The sequence below is a fragment of the Gopherus flavomarginatus genome, chromosome 1 (genome assembly GCF_025201925.1).
Source record: "Gopherus flavomarginatus isolate rGopFla2 chromosome 1, rGopFla2.mat.asm, whole genome shotgun sequence".
NCBI classification, from domain to species: Eukaryota; Metazoa; Chordata; order Testudines; family Testudinidae; genus Gopherus; species Gopherus flavomarginatus.
The window spans coordinates 16,886,308-16,902,674 of NC_066617.1; the positions used below are offsets into that span (position 1 = coordinate 16,886,308).

The 16,367-nt window shown below is 41.7% G+C and overlaps 1 protein-coding gene across 4 annotated transcripts in view; it reads left to right on the forward strand.

The window, feature by feature from the left end:
• Positions 1 to 16,367, forward strand: part of OPTN (optineurin) — a 34,183-nt gene that overhangs the window by 7,033 nt on the left and 10,783 nt on the right. For 2 of the 4 annotated variants that reach the window (XM_050936895.1, XM_050936893.1), the window contains exons 4-12: positions 3,733 to 3,903; positions 5,293 to 5,369; positions 6,753 to 6,887; positions 8,805 to 8,952; positions 10,394 to 10,509; positions 11,344 to 11,493; positions 14,241 to 14,334; positions 15,269 to 15,427; positions 16,201 to 16,331. In XM_050936895.1, the coding sequence (XP_050792852.1) occupies positions 3,733 to 3,903; positions 5,293 to 5,369; positions 6,753 to 6,887; positions 8,805 to 8,952; positions 10,394 to 10,509; positions 11,344 to 11,493; positions 14,241 to 14,334; positions 15,269 to 15,427; positions 16,201 to 16,331 (1,181 nt within the window). The remainder of the gene's footprint in view (positions 1 to 3,732; positions 3,904 to 5,292; positions 5,370 to 6,752; positions 6,888 to 8,804; positions 8,953 to 10,393; positions 10,510 to 11,343; positions 11,494 to 14,240; positions 14,335 to 15,268; positions 15,428 to 16,200; positions 16,332 to 16,367) is intronic. The other 2 variants (XM_050936894.1, XM_050936897.1) reach the window with 2 other exon arrangements.

Here is a 16,367-nt window from a genome sequence, read left to right on the forward strand (position 1 = left end):
ATATCACTTTGTTACACTGTATTTTTTAACATTTTTTCTATTTTTGGTTTGTTTTTACTTTAGAGGGATTGTATCATAATGGAAATCATTGGCCTGATTATTTTCCGAAGGTAACTGACTTCCAGGAGACTTGAGAAATCAGGCTACAACTGAGAGAATTAAAACTGAACTTCGGATATCTCATTCACTTTTCGTTCTCTGTTCTGTTTACTCCTGTTTCTCTTTTGTTTTTGTTTCTTAGGCCACGTCCAGACTAGGTATTAAAATCGATTTTAGATACGCAACTTCAGCTACGGGAATAACGTAGCTGAAGTCGAATTTCTAAAATCGAGGTACTCGCCCATCTGGACGGCGCGGCATCGATGTCCGCGGCTCTCCGTGTCGATTCCGGAACTCCGTTCGGGTTGATGGAGTTCCGGAATCGATGTAAGCGCGCTCGGGGAATGATACATCGCGTCCAGACTAGACGCGATATATCGATCCCCGAGCAATCGATTTTAACCCGCCAATGCCGCGGGTTAGTCTGGACGTGCGCCTAGTTAGTTTTTTCCTTCTCATGCACTAGTTTAGTGCTCTTCCGTTTGGGCTTCCAGTGTTACAGGGGGAAGTGTAAATGCAAAAAACAAACAAAACAAAACAAAAAACACCAGAAACTCTTCCCACAATTTCCATCTAACTTTTTTTTAAGTCATCAAAAATACTTTTGTTCATGTTGGGCCAAATACATCTCTCGTCTGCAGTACCTATATTTTGAGTCAATCTAAACTGCCTGTCTGCATCCCTCTAAGTAATGGGAAAAGTTGCTTTGTAACTGAGTGGTTTGAAACAGGGTAGGAGGTGCCTTAAGCAGGAATATTTTTGCCCCTTCCCCACATACAACAAATACTAAAAAGCAAATAAGGGGCTCTCTTGAGCTGCTCAGGGCCCTAAGCAATAGCTTGGTCTGCTTATGCTTAGCGCCAGCTCTGCTCCCTGAGGTAGCCATCTAATAGCATGGCAACATTGACCTGCATGTATCCTCATGTAGGAGGCCTATATTGAAGAAACCTGTTTAAGGTTTGTACCTGGGATATATATGTGGAGATATATTTGAACCTTCAGGTGTAGAACGTTTATTTAAAATTCATACTTCCAGGTTTAAACCAACTACTAGGGATTAGGATGAGATCTTCATGGGGGCAGATCACCGCACATCTGCCTATTAAGGGATTTCTTGCACCTTCCTTTGAAGCATCTAGTGCTAGCCAATGTTGCAGGATACTGGTTGTTTATTATTATTATTAGTTTGTATTAGATGAACTACAAATCTGGTCCAACCTGGCAGTTCTTATGTTCATTCAAATTCAAGCCTGTCATTTCACTGGTGTTCAAAGCATGATGTCCATAAATTCACTCTGTCACTTCTTCATCCACTGAAATATGCTTTTCTGCATTTGGCTGGTGGACAGGACTCTCTCTCTATCTTCCAACCCCAAAGGAGTGGAGTACATGGGAAATGGGGGAAGAGAGAAATCACTGTAAGTAGAATATAGGAGAATGATCAAATCAGAAAAGAACAAACATCTTGTAAAAAGAATGAGAGCACCTTTTAGACAGAAAACACAGAGCGTGAGTTAAGACTCTGGTCTAACATGGGGTCTAAGATTCTGATCCTGCAATGAATTCTGCATAGGCAGAAGTTATTGGGGGCCCTTGGCAGGCCCAGGAGCTTCAGTCTAGACCCTGATGCGCTCTAAGGGAGGAAAAAACTGTTCATTTTTTAATTCATAGTATGTTAAACTAGTTTCTCAAAACTTCTCTTTAGAGTGATGCTGTCAGATCAGACTTTGCGCCAAATTAATTTTTTTTGCAAAGCCTACCACAGAGAGAGATGCTTTTTTTTTTTTTAGTATTTTTGAATATTTTATTTTGTTTCCTGTGAAAACTGTCTGTTTTAAAAAAAGCTAACCAACAACAGACTGCAAGATTTGCAAAGTAAGACCTGCAGCTTTTACCAGGGCATGAAAACATCAAAGTGACTAGAGACAAGTTTGTTTTCATTGTCTGAACTAAAAGAAATTCAAGAAATAAAACTAGATTTATTTTTTTTCAGGGTTAAGAATCTCTTATGGTGGTGACCTAGGCAAGGACACTTATTACTGTTTATGATTTCTAGCCTGACAATGTCACTTAATCCGAGACTATTTTTTCTTTTAAGGAATTGTCATTGTAACCTAAATTCTCTTCAGAGAGAGAATGTGAAACAGTCCCTTATTTAAGATGAATTTTATTTAATAAACTCCTCAGTGCCACTTTGAATCCTATCTTTTTACTTTAGCCTTTTCTTAATTAAAATAATCATAGCCACTTGCTGCTCGTTAGGTGACCTCATGTGCTCTCTCAGTTTCAACTACTGATAAATCACAGATCTATCCTCTGGCCTTCACAGGCTGTAAACATTAGCACTTAAAATGGTTTTGAGAGGAAAAACCCCTACACTTCTGCCTTCCTGCCAGCAGGGGCTGTGATAAGGCAACTTCCCCTCCTGGTCTGAACACAAAATCAGAGGCAACAGGAGGTGGAGGAGATGCTATATGAGGAGAGGCAGCACCAGAGCAGATGCCAGCATGACAAAACTTTAGGAGCTGGGGAAGGTATAGGGGGAGGCGGTGGGAAGGAACTGGGGCGGAGGATGCAGCTTAGAAGGGAATGGAGGAGACTGAGGGAGGTTTCCCAGAACTCATAGTGGCAGTGCCGTAGGCTGTGAGTGGAGTGGTGAAGCCCCTCGGGGCAGGAGGGAAAAAGGGGCAGAGGGAGACAAACTCAAGGGGAAGGATTGGGAGTGGAGCAAGACACCATAGGGAGGGGTGGAAACTGGAGCTTAATGGTTAAGTAGAGGCCAAAAAAAGGGGTCCTTAAATCCTTCCCCCTCCCCCTGAGGAGGGAGGAGAGACTCTGGGGGGATTTGGAGAGACCTTCCAAGGAAGAGATAAGAGGGAGAGATTTGGAAGAAGGGATGTGGGAAATCGCAGATGTGAAGAGCTGGGGAATAGGGGGAGAGATTGTAGGGAAAGGAGCAGATGGGCATTTGGAGAGATTCCAAGCAGAAAGGAGGGAGGATCCCAGATGAGTTGGAGAAAGAGAAGTGAGGAAGACGGTTGTACGCAGGAGAGGGAATAGTTACAAGTCCAAGGAGAGACTGGTGAGGATTGGGGAACAGGGCCCAGAGTATTGGAGTCAATGATGGGGAATGAGGAATGAAGAGACAAAAAGATTTAGTCTACCTATTTACATGGCCCCCACACTATATTGTCCAAGTATTTAAAATAGTCCTGTCAGCACTATGGAATTTACTGTATTGAAGGACCCGGTGAAAACACATTATTGAAATGTAGATAGGGGAGAACTGAATCTGATGAGCTTGAGTTTCCTCTTGCTTACACCAGCAGCTCCACTGACTTGAGTGGAGTTACTCCTGGTTTACAGCAGTGTTGATGAGGAGAATCAGATGCATGTTTCTAAACTGGGCTCCAGCCTTTCAAGAGGTGGTTGCATCATTTGATAACTTAGTTTAATGCAGTTTGATCAAAGCAAATTTAAATAGTTTATTCACTGACTTTTTCTAGGCATACCTAACAGTGGTCAGGGTGTTTGGGATGCTGTTGTGTTGTCTTTGCCTCAGCACTTCTGCTTGAGTAGTTTTGGATTTCTGTTTGGTTGGCTAATATGGTGTGTATTTTGCATCTTTCCCAGGAGAACTGCACAGTTCCTAGGGAGGAAATGACCCAGGAAACTAAGCAGTTGAAAACACAGTTGCTGCGGCTTCAGGCTGAGAAGGCAGATCTGCTTGCCATCGTTTCAGAACTACAGCTCAAACTCAGTGTCCCTTCGACAGAGGACTCTTTTGTTGAGATCAGAATGAGTGTAAGTTATTGGGAACAAACCATTAACAGCACCATATTTTTGCTTCGAGAAGTATCAGTTGGCCTATTGCAGGAAGAGTACAGAAAGCACAATCTGAAAAGTCTTTGTGGTTAAGACAGGATATTTTCGAGGGCAAATTTCTGTATGATCTGAGAGGGATGTAGCAGTACAGTTTCCTGTAATGGTAAATGCACAGTTTAGCTCAGTCCCTGTGCAATGTGTTGAAAAGACAGTATGCCACTTTGAGAGGGGGACTAGCAACCCCAACCATAATAGCAGAAACAGGTTGCACAGCAGATATACCCTAGCATGAGTGAATAACATACTGTTCTTTTGAATAGTTAAGTTTATGCTGGGGATTATTCTTTAAAGAGATTTTTGTCTCCCTTCTCCTATAGTAATGAGGGCCCTTATGCATGTGTGAGTGAGGGCTGGAGAACTAGATGGCATTTCTGTTCTCCATTCTCTCCTGTTCAGTCTGTTTCCGGCACACTATGCTGACTCCACTCCAGGGAGATGCCTGGAGCAGGCATTGCATGCCATAGGTTCACTTTTGTGCTGTATTTAGTTCAGGGGAAAACTTATATGTGTGGTTCTTTTTCCCTAGTGGCAAGGAAAAGGTTCCATTTTCTTTTCACAGAAATTAGAGATGCTGTCAAACTCAGCTTAGCTCAAATTTTATATATTCAAAACTTCTGTGCCGTAACTGTGCTGAAGACAGAGAGAGCTACTTTTACCATCACCATTGAATCTGTGGAAGCTTCTTCATGGACAAAATTAATCGTTTCTTGATCATTTTTATGGTAGTGGATCCATGTCTGGAAGGGCAATCGCTGCATGAGGCTGAGGGGGTTTAATTCACCCTCACTCTCTGAGGTTCTAGAGTTGCTGGGGAAGCTTCAAGCTGCGAGCTCAACGTTTTCCCCATTATGGCTACAAAATTCAATCAGGAAGGCATTGGAGTCTACATTGGCAGAGAAAAAACATTCCTTATGGGAGGGCAGATTGTTGGCTTCCCACAAATGAGTGGTTGTTAGACCTATAGTGGAAGTCATGTCTGATATTGATGAGCATGTCAATTGCCTGATCTCTGATTTTTTTTGGTTAGGGAAAAAATTAATGGCAAAAGATTGCAGGGGGAAGGTATGGCTTCTCTGTTGTCCTTCTCATTTGATCTGTATAACGGGGTGGCCAGAGTACATGTTAAATATTAACTTTTAAAATTTCCAAATGTGAGATTTATTCCCTGGATTCTTGTGTAGTTGTATTGTCATGGTGTGATTCTTCCTAACCTTTCTCGTATTGAAAAAGTAAATGAAATAAAAGCAGATTCCCAGTTGTCACTAGCTAGTGTAATATCAACACTAATGTTATTTTTATCCCCAATAGGAGGGAGAATCAAATGCAACTTTAAAAGAAAATCAGGATGTTAATAGCCAAAGGACCAACAACGCAGCTGCCTACATGTATGTGGAGTCTGGGGCTGTTTCAAGCTTGATTTTTTTTTTTTTTAAACCAAAATCATAGAATGTAGTCCTTAAGACTCCTCTCACAATTCTGTTTTCACTTGAACTCTTATCCCTGAGGCTTTTTTCCTTGCTGAACTTCTGCTTCATAGGTTTAGGCAGCTGATACTATTAAAGTTTCCATTTTGGATGCTGCCCAATTTAGTAGCAAAGAGTGGCTTAGATAATCCCATGTGACATGCTAGCTACATTTCAGTAGCACGTAATATGATACCTGTACATCCTATCTCAAAATTTAGGGAGTATGAACATAGTGAATAGCCAGACAAACACTCCCCACACCATAAGGAGTGGAAGGTTGTGTCATATCACAGGAAAGTTAATTTCCCTATTACTTGTAGTGAGGTCTCAAATTTGATGTCATGAACTAATGTGTTTTCCACTAGCATAATCTGACATATAAAAGCACTTTATGGAGGTGAAATATTACAGGGTTTATTGGCTCAAAAATAAGGCAATTTTAATGAAAATGTCATTTTTCTGGGATTTTGGGGCAGGGGGGAATTGTTTTGTAGAGAGATGTGAAATTTTGTATGTTTAATTGGAAAAGCCATTTTGTGAAGACATCCACCATGAAAAGCAACACTTTGGTTCCATAAAATGACCCATAATATATTTGTGACTATTTTAAATGTCAGATTTCTGTTTTTGCATAGACCTACTCAGTTAAGTGGTTAAATGCATCCTTCCTCTTGTGAGCTGTTTTTGAAGTGGTGCTCAAAGCAAGAACTGCACTCATGGTCATGGAGCCAGATCTTGAGGATTATCGGCTGCCACTATTTTAGCCTTTTTGCAAGACTCATTTTCTGGATGTCCAACTTGAGACATCCTAATGGGAACTGACTTTCAGAGGGCTGGTTCTCAACAATTTCTGATCCCTATAAGGTGTCTTAAGTTGGGCATCCAGAATCACTAGTCACTTCTGAAAATCTTGACATTCAGCTAGGCCAGGGATTGGCAACCTTTCAGAAGTGCTGTGCCGAGTCTACATTTATTCACTCTTAATTTAAGGTTTCGCGTGCCGGTAATACATTTTAACCTTTTTAGAAGGTCTCTTTCTATAAGTCTATAATATATAACTATTGTTGTATGTAAAGTAAATAAGGTTTTTAAAATGTTTAAGAAGGTTAATTTAAAATTAAATTAAAATGCAGAGCCCCCTGGACCGATGGCCAGGACCCAGGCAGTGTGAGTGCCACTGAAAATCAGCTTGTGTTCCGCCTTTGGCACGTGTGCCATAGGTTGCCTACCCCTGAGCTAGGCGATTGGTGGACTGTAAAATTAATTTGTAATCACCTGTACTAATAGCATGTTTGAACATAGCAGGAGCAGATCTGTGGATGAACCAAAGAATTTGGAATCTGAAGAGCTTACTGTTAGCCAACTTCTTTGTTGCCTTAGAAATGAGACTCAGATGAGGGAGACCCTTGAAAAGGAACTTCAAGAACACAAGGAGAGGTATATAATAGATGGATAATGGTTGCAATTCAAAATATTTGTTACCATCAGAGCCATTTCAGCCAAAGCTACCAAACCCGTGGGTAGACAGGGACAGGCTAAAATGTCAATATGATGTTGACAGTAGTATATGGGCTGTAGTACATGCAGCTGTGCGTTAACCAACATTTATCTCATAATGACTCCTTTATTGTAGCCGTGGGAGGGGTAAATCACAGGTTCTCTTCTTCTATCTCCTGTTCTCTTAATTCTCTTAACACACAACAGTTCAGGATCCTTTTCCCATTGCCCCCTCTGGGCTTGCAGCTTCCCAAAATTGAAGGGAAATGGTATGATGGATATTTGGGAACATTTTACTTCCTGAATTGCTCTCACACTGTTCTCTGCAGTTTTCCAATGAAAAATATATATATATAAAATAGAATATCAATGTTGGAAGGGACCTCAGGAGTCATCTGGTCCAACCCCCTGCTCAAAGCAGGACCAATCCCCAGACAGATTTTTGCCCCAGATCCCTAAGTGGCCCCCTCAAGGACTGAACTCACAATCCTGGGTTTAGTAGACCAATGCTCAAACCACTGAGCTATCCCTCCCCTCATGGTGTGGTGTCCTTTCTATGGGACCTTGCACATGTCAAATTTTATACAGTGGGAATAAAAGTAGTTACTTCACAAGGCTTTAATTCTTTAACGTTTGGGACTCTGATACTTCTTTTTCGAAAGCTCCCTAGAATGCCTAAAATAAATTTAATTCCAGATACCTAAAATGAATGTCCCAGATGAAATTGCATAAGCTCAATCACATTGGTGTAAATTGGAAGTAACTGTTCAAGTTAATGAAATTTCATTGATGTGAGTAGAAGCTCCTCCACAATTACCATTTTGCAAGGACAGTGTGAGATCTGTTCAGAGTAGACACTATACCAGTGCAAATCAGTCACATAATGGTTCTAAACAGCCTTCCTAGAAGTGATAACAAGCTTATCATTTGGCTATTGGCAATGTCTACACTGCAATTAAACACTATGCAGTTAAACACCTCCAGCCTGAGCCCAAATGGCTACACCGCAATTAAACAGCTCCATGCCCAGAGCCCCTCAAGCTGACATGGGCAAGCTGAGAGTGTTTAATAGCAGAGTAGACATATCCTCAGGGTATGTCTACACTGCAGTTTAAGTTGTTTTTTGTAGTGTTGGCAGGCATACCCACACTGGCTTTAATCTGGCTAGCCAAATAACAATAGAAGTGAAGACGTAGTCATCACAGGTTTCTGCATAGGCTGACTTCCCCAGTAAAAGCCTGCCTGGGACACTATGTATTCAAGTTGTTAACCCACACTAGAGTCCATGCTGCTATATTAGTATGGATGTACCTACCCACAATATAATTGCACCTTAATTTGTAGTGTAGATGTATTCTCAAAAAATTGTGAAATTCTTCTTGCCATTTGAAAATCTCAAAAGAAAAAATGTATTCAGAATTAATATTTCTGATCGTATTCCCAGCTTCCAAGAGACACAAGGGACAGATGCATCCATACCCTTAGAAAAAGATTTTTAGAAAGTAGCTTTCATTTATATTGTGGCATGATCACTATGAAAGGTGATCACTACAGCTGAATTCCACTTTATTCTTGTACTATGAAAATAAATTTGTATGTCTTTCTATATAAAATGAAGTAAGGGCAAAGTATGTAGGAGAATCCAAAAAAATCAGCTTTTGGACATATCTTCATATTTCAATGAGTGCTTTTTTCTTTTTTTTTTTAATTCTGACTCCTACGGGAAATGTTCATGTTAGAGTAATATATACAGCAATAGCATATGGTATCTGAATGCTCCCACTTTTTTTAAAATGCTCATTATCTCATACTGAATGTGTGTTGAAACTATCGTCGTTGGCTTCTTACGTTTCTCAGGCTATTAAAGCTGGAGAAGGAAGTGGCTGATTATCTGGAGAGTGGAACTCAAACAGAATGGGCAGAAGAAGAGGATGAAAGTGCAAAGACAGTATGTACCAGTCATCTGGGGGACACGATTTTGAGCAACTACGAAGAACTTGTTGGGGCAGGTAGGATTAGTGTTAATGATACAGGTGTCCAGCCCTTTGGCTGCACCTGAGCAGCACTGGGCAAAGCTCAAGAGGAAGATACAAAGGTGAACTCCATGCTCCCCTGATCCTGGCCTGGTTCTCCTGAAGGTTGTTCTAAATTACACAAACTACCAATAGCCCCAAGAGACAGTTATAGCAGCCTGGAATCAGTGAGACATAGTGGAGTCCCACTCATGCCCAACTATCTTGACCATGCTGTCAAGTGGGAGCCAATAAAGAACAAAGTAGTAAGCTCACAGTAGCTGGCAGTTATATTTTGCATAAGCTGGTTTCTCTGTTGTTCGAATGTTTAGCCACAAGTACAGTGAATTATAGTAATCAAGTCTGAAGGTGATAAACGCATGGATTATTGGGGCTAGATCTTCAAGGAAGAAGGGGTAGAGGATTGTAACAGCTGAAAGTGGAAGAAGCTGGTGGTGTGTTTGTGTGTGTGAGGGGGTTGCTGCCACAAACCACTTGAAGGATAGGGGAGTCCCAGCCACTGATACCCATCATCCCCTAAATGACCAGGTAGTATCCCAGCCAAACTACCTCTTCATACTAGTCTGATGAACAGGTTGGGAGATGTCCCAGCAAATTTCTTCAAGTATTTTCCTCTTCTGATCACTTCATTGTTGCCTGGGTTCAGATTGAGTCAGATACCCTTAATCCAGATGTAGGCATTGTGACATATTTATGACTGTGCTGGCTGTATCTGTGAAAACATGAAGTGGACAGCTGGGTTTCCTCAATGTATTGTTGGCAGCAGAGCTTATGTTGTTCCACCAACTCTCCAAGCAGCTTCTCACCAATGCAGATGATGTAGGGGGCCAGGAGAGTAGAGTGGATCTTTTGGAGACCATGCAGGTGAGAGCCCTTGGGGATCAGGAGCAGTTGCCCATCACCACTGAGTCTGGGGTGAGAGGGAAGACTTCAGGTGTTGCAGTGCTGTACCATCTACTCCAGCTATGTCATGTAGGTGGGTCAGCAGCAGCAGCTTGAAGATGGTCTTTGTCCATTGTTAGGAGGAGAGTTGTTTTAAGTGCCACTAGGGTTGTGGCTGTGCTGTCCTCTGGTCTTGAAGTTTTCAGGAAGTTGAGAGGTCACATGATGCTGGAGTTTGCCTGTCATTCCTTTCCTGTTTAGAGACAGGTGATGATTGGAGAGGTAGTTTGCAGCCATTTTCCCAACGATTTTAAAGAAGTTTGGGGTGCCCAAAATTTCAGCTCTGCTTTCTTTGGGAATGCTCAGTAATTGCAAGATCTTTATATTAATCTCACAGTGGAGCAGTTTACTGGTGCTGAATGATTTGTGCTATTCTCTTTAGAAAGAGAATGGTGGTTGCCTGATACAGGTGTCTAGTTTGTTTGCAATTTTCAAATCTTGAATTGTCTGAGTATAATTTCCTTCTAACAGGTTGGTAGTGAAATAGAAACCCTGAACCTGCAGGTCTCATCCCTCTTCAAAGAACTTCAGGAGGCCCATGCTAAATTAAAAGAAGCTGAGCTGATCCAGAAGAGGCTTCAAGAAAAGTAAGGCTCAGAAAAGGAAATGTTCTGCTGATGAGAATCTTAGTGTTCATAACCCCTTCCATCTGGGGAGTTTAACAAGCTTTACAAACACTAACTGGTGCTTTCAGATCTACTTATGAAAAGCACTTTATTAAAGCTAAGTAGTGTTGTTGATTAAGCCTTATGATACTTCTAAGAAGTGGGTATGTATTAATCTCATTTTACAGGTCAGGAAACGGGGCCCAGATATCCAAAAGTATTTAGGCACCTGACTACTATTTATTTCTGTGGGAGTTAGGTGCCTAAAGTACCTTTGAGGATCTAGTCCTCAGTGGCTTTCACAAGATTTGAGATGCCACCACGAGTCAAGCAGAGTTAGCAATAGACCTCAGGAATCCTGATTTACAGATTGAGGATTTAATCCTTCCTGATGTGAAAGGGCATTTTAAAATAAATGAAATCCGTTGAAGGAGGAGATTTGCAATCTTAAGAAAAGCAGTTAAGGGCCCAATTTGAACCATTATTCACATGAGTTCTCAGCACGCTTGAAAATCAGGCCACTTACTTTATTTTAAATGCACCTAATTAAAAGCCTCACTTCAGGCACCCATTTTTTAAAACTTTTAGCCACGATTCCCATCTTGTTGAGAGCATATAACCTAAAGAAAAGGGTATGGTACAGTCCCTTTATTTTCTTACCATTATGCGTTGGGTTTTTTCTTCAGTCTCATGAAATAAGCTTTGGAGGTAAATATTAATCATAAATATAGGTTCTCTTTGTATGATACTCATCATGATGACTTCGATCAAGAAAGGGAGATAGGTAAGATAACCACTCTCCTTCCTTTTTGTCAGGTGTCAGATACTTGAAAGAAAAAACTCTGCTACTTCAGCAGATTTGGATGAGAGGCAGCAGCTCCTATATACCATTAAAAAGCTAGAGCTTCAGGTAGAGAGCATGCAGTCAGAGCTCGAACTGGAACAAGCCAAAACAAAGGAAGAAAAGTGAGTGTGACAAGCTTTTGTACTTTACCATTTATTCTCCTCACCTGACCTCTACATATCTTTGTAATGTGTCCAAGGAGTAACTGAATCTCAGATGTGACTGTGTGTGCACATTCTTCTCCTCCCCCCCCTCATTAAATTGAATTTGTAGAGATTAATCTGAACTGGAGCCTTGGATCCAGATAGCCTCAGTTTATCAAAGTTGACCATTCAAACCTCTCTCTATAATAGGCCCAAAGTGGATCTTCACATCCAAAGATCCCCAACCTTTGCGGAAATCCCAGCTCTAACCTCTGACTTGTGCTGTTCTCTACCTGTATACAGTTGTACTTTGCCGTCTCAGGGACATGTTGCTGATCTAAACAGAGCCCTGCCTTCAGATATTGGGTACATTAACTTACTGTGTCCAGCCTGAGGACAGAAACACAAACTGGCTTCCCATGTTGGCTTTTTCCTTACAAAAGGTGAAGAGAAGATACTTTGCCTAGCCTGTTACTGTATTTTACTAAATTCTTCCTATGGAGCTGCACAGATATACCCACAATGCATTTTTGAAAGACTGCACTTGGCTAGTTAACCATATGCCGTCCCCAGAGTGTAGCATGGGGCCCATCTCCCAGTCAGCAGGAATTTCTGCAGGTTGATAGTTTTGTCCAGCAGCCAGTTAGTAATTTCACTTGCCTGGACTAAGTTTAACTCCTCAGGTTGCTAAACAATAGGCATTTTCTTCGCTTGGCTTACAAAAGAAAATGGAAACTCAACTGAATTATTTTTTAAGGATAAATCTGAGGAACCTTCCCTCTGATGGTTACATCCAAGTGATGGCTACATGTGACCAGCCATAAAACTGAACTACTCCAGTCTGACAGACATAGATGCAAATTTTAGGATAGGCTGTGAGAGGCCTTGAAAATCAAGACAAGCAGTTTATGCTTGCAGATACTGAGCAATGTCTCCCAGGCATTTCAGTACCAAGGCAGATCAAGTGGATTATAATAGGCTCTTGTGAGCAGTTCCCTAATTTGTCACTTCTTTGGACCCAAGAGCCGCAATCAATTATATGCAGGGCTTGAACACAGTTGTGTTAAGGAAGGGCTTGGGAACTGAGCATTACTCTGGTGGGAACAAGACAGTACCCTGGATACTCTCAAATGTTTGTAGACATGTTCACATTGTTACTGGAAGCTCTCTGGTCATGAGCACAGTGGTTCTCAACCTGTGGGTTAGAACCCCAAAGTGGGTCACAACCCCATTTTAATGGGGTCACCATGACTGGCATTAGACTTGCTGGGGCCCAGGGCTAAAGCCCAAACCCCACCACCCTGGGGCCATAGCTGATGACTGAGGGCTTCAGACCTAAGTGGCAGGATTCCGGTTACAGGCCCCCTGCCTGGGCTGAAGCCCCAGGCTTTGCTCCCTCCCAGCTTGGGCCAGCAGGACTCAGGCTTTGGCATTGCGCTCCCCTCCAGGGTAGTAGGGGCTTAGGCAGGCTCAGGCTTTGGTCCCTTCCTGGGGTCACGTAGTAATTTTTGTTGTCCAAAGGGGGTGCAATAAAGTTTGAGAACCCCTGCTCTAGAGGAAGCAATCCAAATGGCCCAGATGGCACTAGGAGAATGGATGACGTGTCATACACTCTAAGGTCAGAAGGGACCATCATGATCGTCTAGTCTGACCTCCTGCAGGCCACAAAACCTCACCCACCCACTCCTGTAGTAGACCTCTAAACTCTGGCTGAGTTACTGAAGTCCTCAGATCATGGCTTAAAGATTCAAATCATGGCTTAAAGACTTCAAGTTATAGAGAATCCACCATTTACACTAGCTTAAATCTATGAGTGACCCAGGCCTCATGCTGCAGAGGAAGACAAAAAAACAAGCTGCTCAGAAAGAGTGAGAGAAGAGGGCATGGGAAACACCAATGCCTCCAAACTCTGCTGGGGTCAGTGTTTTGGTAAGAAGCACCACAAATAATAATCATAAAAGAATTAAAAGCTGTTAAGAAGCACTACTTCAAAAGCTTAGCTCAGTCCATTTTATTTAATGAAGAGACGTTAAAGAGGTGACTGTTCCATGGTCTGTAAGCACTTACCTGGATAGTATATGGCAATTTTAACAGAAAAAAGCATAATGAGATAGACAAAGTCTGACTGGAAATAAGGGACAGATTTTTAACAATGAGGGTAAGTCACCACTGGGGCAGTTTACCTGGGGACATGATGAATTCTCCTTCACTTGAAATCTTCAAGTCCAGATTAGCTATCTTTTCTAAATATATGCTGTATCTCTCACAGAAGCTATGGGCTTGATGCTGAAATTATTGGGTGAGATTCTTTGGCCTGTACTCCAAGAGGCCTGATTTAAGTGATCGGAATGGTCCCTTCTGGGCTTGAAATCTGTGAAAAGGCCAGCACCAGAGACTTTGAGAGAGGGTATGGTGAGGGGTAGAAGGCTACATTTTATCATCAGACTGAAACACCATTTGTAAGTTGTTACAGGGTTTTTGTTTTTTGTTTTGTTTTGTTTTTATTTTCCTGTAAAAGTAAAAAGTCAGACTGGAGAAAATTCTGATAGTTGATAGTCCTTCAGCTTTCTGGATTCTGGATCAGTGTGTCTTAAACTCTGGGGATTTGCAAGTTTGACGGGGAGGAGTGATGAAAAATGCTAAAGTGGGAGCCAGTTGAACAATTTAACAAAATGGAAGATGATAGAAGGAGCATTTCAGATGTAATTTTTTTCCCCCTTAAACAGGGCAAAATTTTCTGACTTGCAGCATACGTACAGCAAGCTTCTCCCTGAACTCAGTGAGGCAATGAAAACCATTGAAGAACTAAAAAACAATGAGGTAAACTGGTTATGAAGAGAAATTGCAATGAATTTTAGGGGAGAGAAATGAATGTGGATTGTAACAATATTGTGGCCAATGACTTCATGATTTTTCAGCTTTACCATACACCATAGCCACATAGATTCCATGGTCGTTAGTAAGGACAGACCTTGACATCTCCTGCTCCAAAAACATAAATGCCACCTCAACTAAAGATGAACCACATCTCTGCTGTGTTAGTGCTGATCATAGAATATCAGGGTTGGAAGGGACCTCAGGAGGTCATCTAGTCCAACCCCCAGCTTAAAGCAGGACTAGTCCACAGACACATTTTTACCCCAGTTCCCTAAATGGCCCCCTCAAGGATTGAACTCTCAACCCTGGGTTTAGCAAGCCAATACTCAAACCACTGAGCTATCCCTCTGATATCCTCTGTAGGCTGCAAGCTATGGCAATGTGACACAATTGCATACATTTCAGCAATTCTTAGTTTATCCCAACTCAGGAGCCAGAAATTAAGCATCTAAATGTTAGTGTAAACTTAAGAAAGTAAGGTCTTTGGAGCAGGGATCATCTTTTTAGTTGTTTTTTTACAGTGCCTCGCACAGTCAGGTGCCAATATATGACTGGGGCTCCTGGAATACATATAATAAAGTACAATACATGTTGCAGTAGCTGGAAGAATAGGGTTAATTAAGCCTTAGCTTTGAACTTGGTTGCTTTTCCCAGTACTTTTAACAGAGACCTTACTCTTCAATTTAAAAAAAAAGGAAGATCTCCTTCATAGACTGCATAAAGAGATTCCTTTTGGGTTTGACACAATGGGGACTGGCGGGAACTGTATATCTGGGAGCCGGAAGTAGCCTTGAGCTGATGGTTTTTTTTTTTTTTTTTGGGGGGGGGGGGGGATGGGGAAGGCGATCAGGCCATTTAAATGAATTCTTCCTTGCAGTTGGCGAGAGTGGATAAGGCGGTGGTAGAGGACCTGAATAAAAAGCTAGAGCTGGTGGAGAGAGCTTTGGCTACAAAACAGCTACAGATAGATGAAATGAAGCAGATCATTGCTAAGCAGGAGGAAGACCTTGAAACCATGGCTGTCCTCCGAGCTCAGGTATGGGGTGCCCTTCAGAAAAGTCAGGGAGGCTTGAATAGTTCTCCTTCCCACTGTTGAGAAATTGGAAGAAAAACCCTAATGGCTTGAGCAATTGCTCTGAATAATTTAAAACAGACTTACAAGAGTCCAGATATATAATTATCTTTTTGAGTTTCCCCTATAGATCCTTGTAGACTCCGTACTTCTGTGAATTCCCAGCTACCATTGACCTTAGTGGATGGGATTTCTGAGAACTAAATGAGTCTGGAACGTGACACAATTTCGCACCACCAATAAAAAGTTTGGTAGCTGATATAGAACAAAAATATTCTATTTTCAATTGGCTCCCTTAATGTTAGAGTGGTGGATTTAGTCAAATTAAACGAGGTCATGGATGTAAAGGGTGAATAGGAAGAAGGCTGATGTTGAACTGGAACTCTGGAGTTCTGGGACCAGTTTCTGGCTCTGCTAGAGATTTTCTGTTTGACCTTGGACAAGTCACCTGCTCACTGTCTTTGCATCAGTCCTGCTTGTAAAATGGAGATAAGGCCTGATTTCTCCCAGCCTTTCTTTGCTCTTAGCTATTGGGTCTTGGGCTATGTCTTCCCATGTCTATGTGCAGTTTCTAGCACAATGCAGGTACTGATTTTGGTTGGGGCTTATAGGAGTTATTGCAATACAAATAACATACTGGTTGGCTGTGTTGGCAAATGGGATTAATTTGTACATTGATAGAGTTAGATCTGATCTAAATAGTAAATGCTGAACATGATTTTATTTTTTCTGACCAGATGGAGGTTTATTGTTCTGACTTCCATGCTGAGAGAGAAGCAAGAGAGAAGATACATGAAGAAAAAGAACAGTTGGCTGTACAGCTGACATACCTGCTACAAGAGAAACACACTCTTGAAAATCTTGGCAGGTGAGAAACTGATTAAGGGAAATTCCAAATATGTTT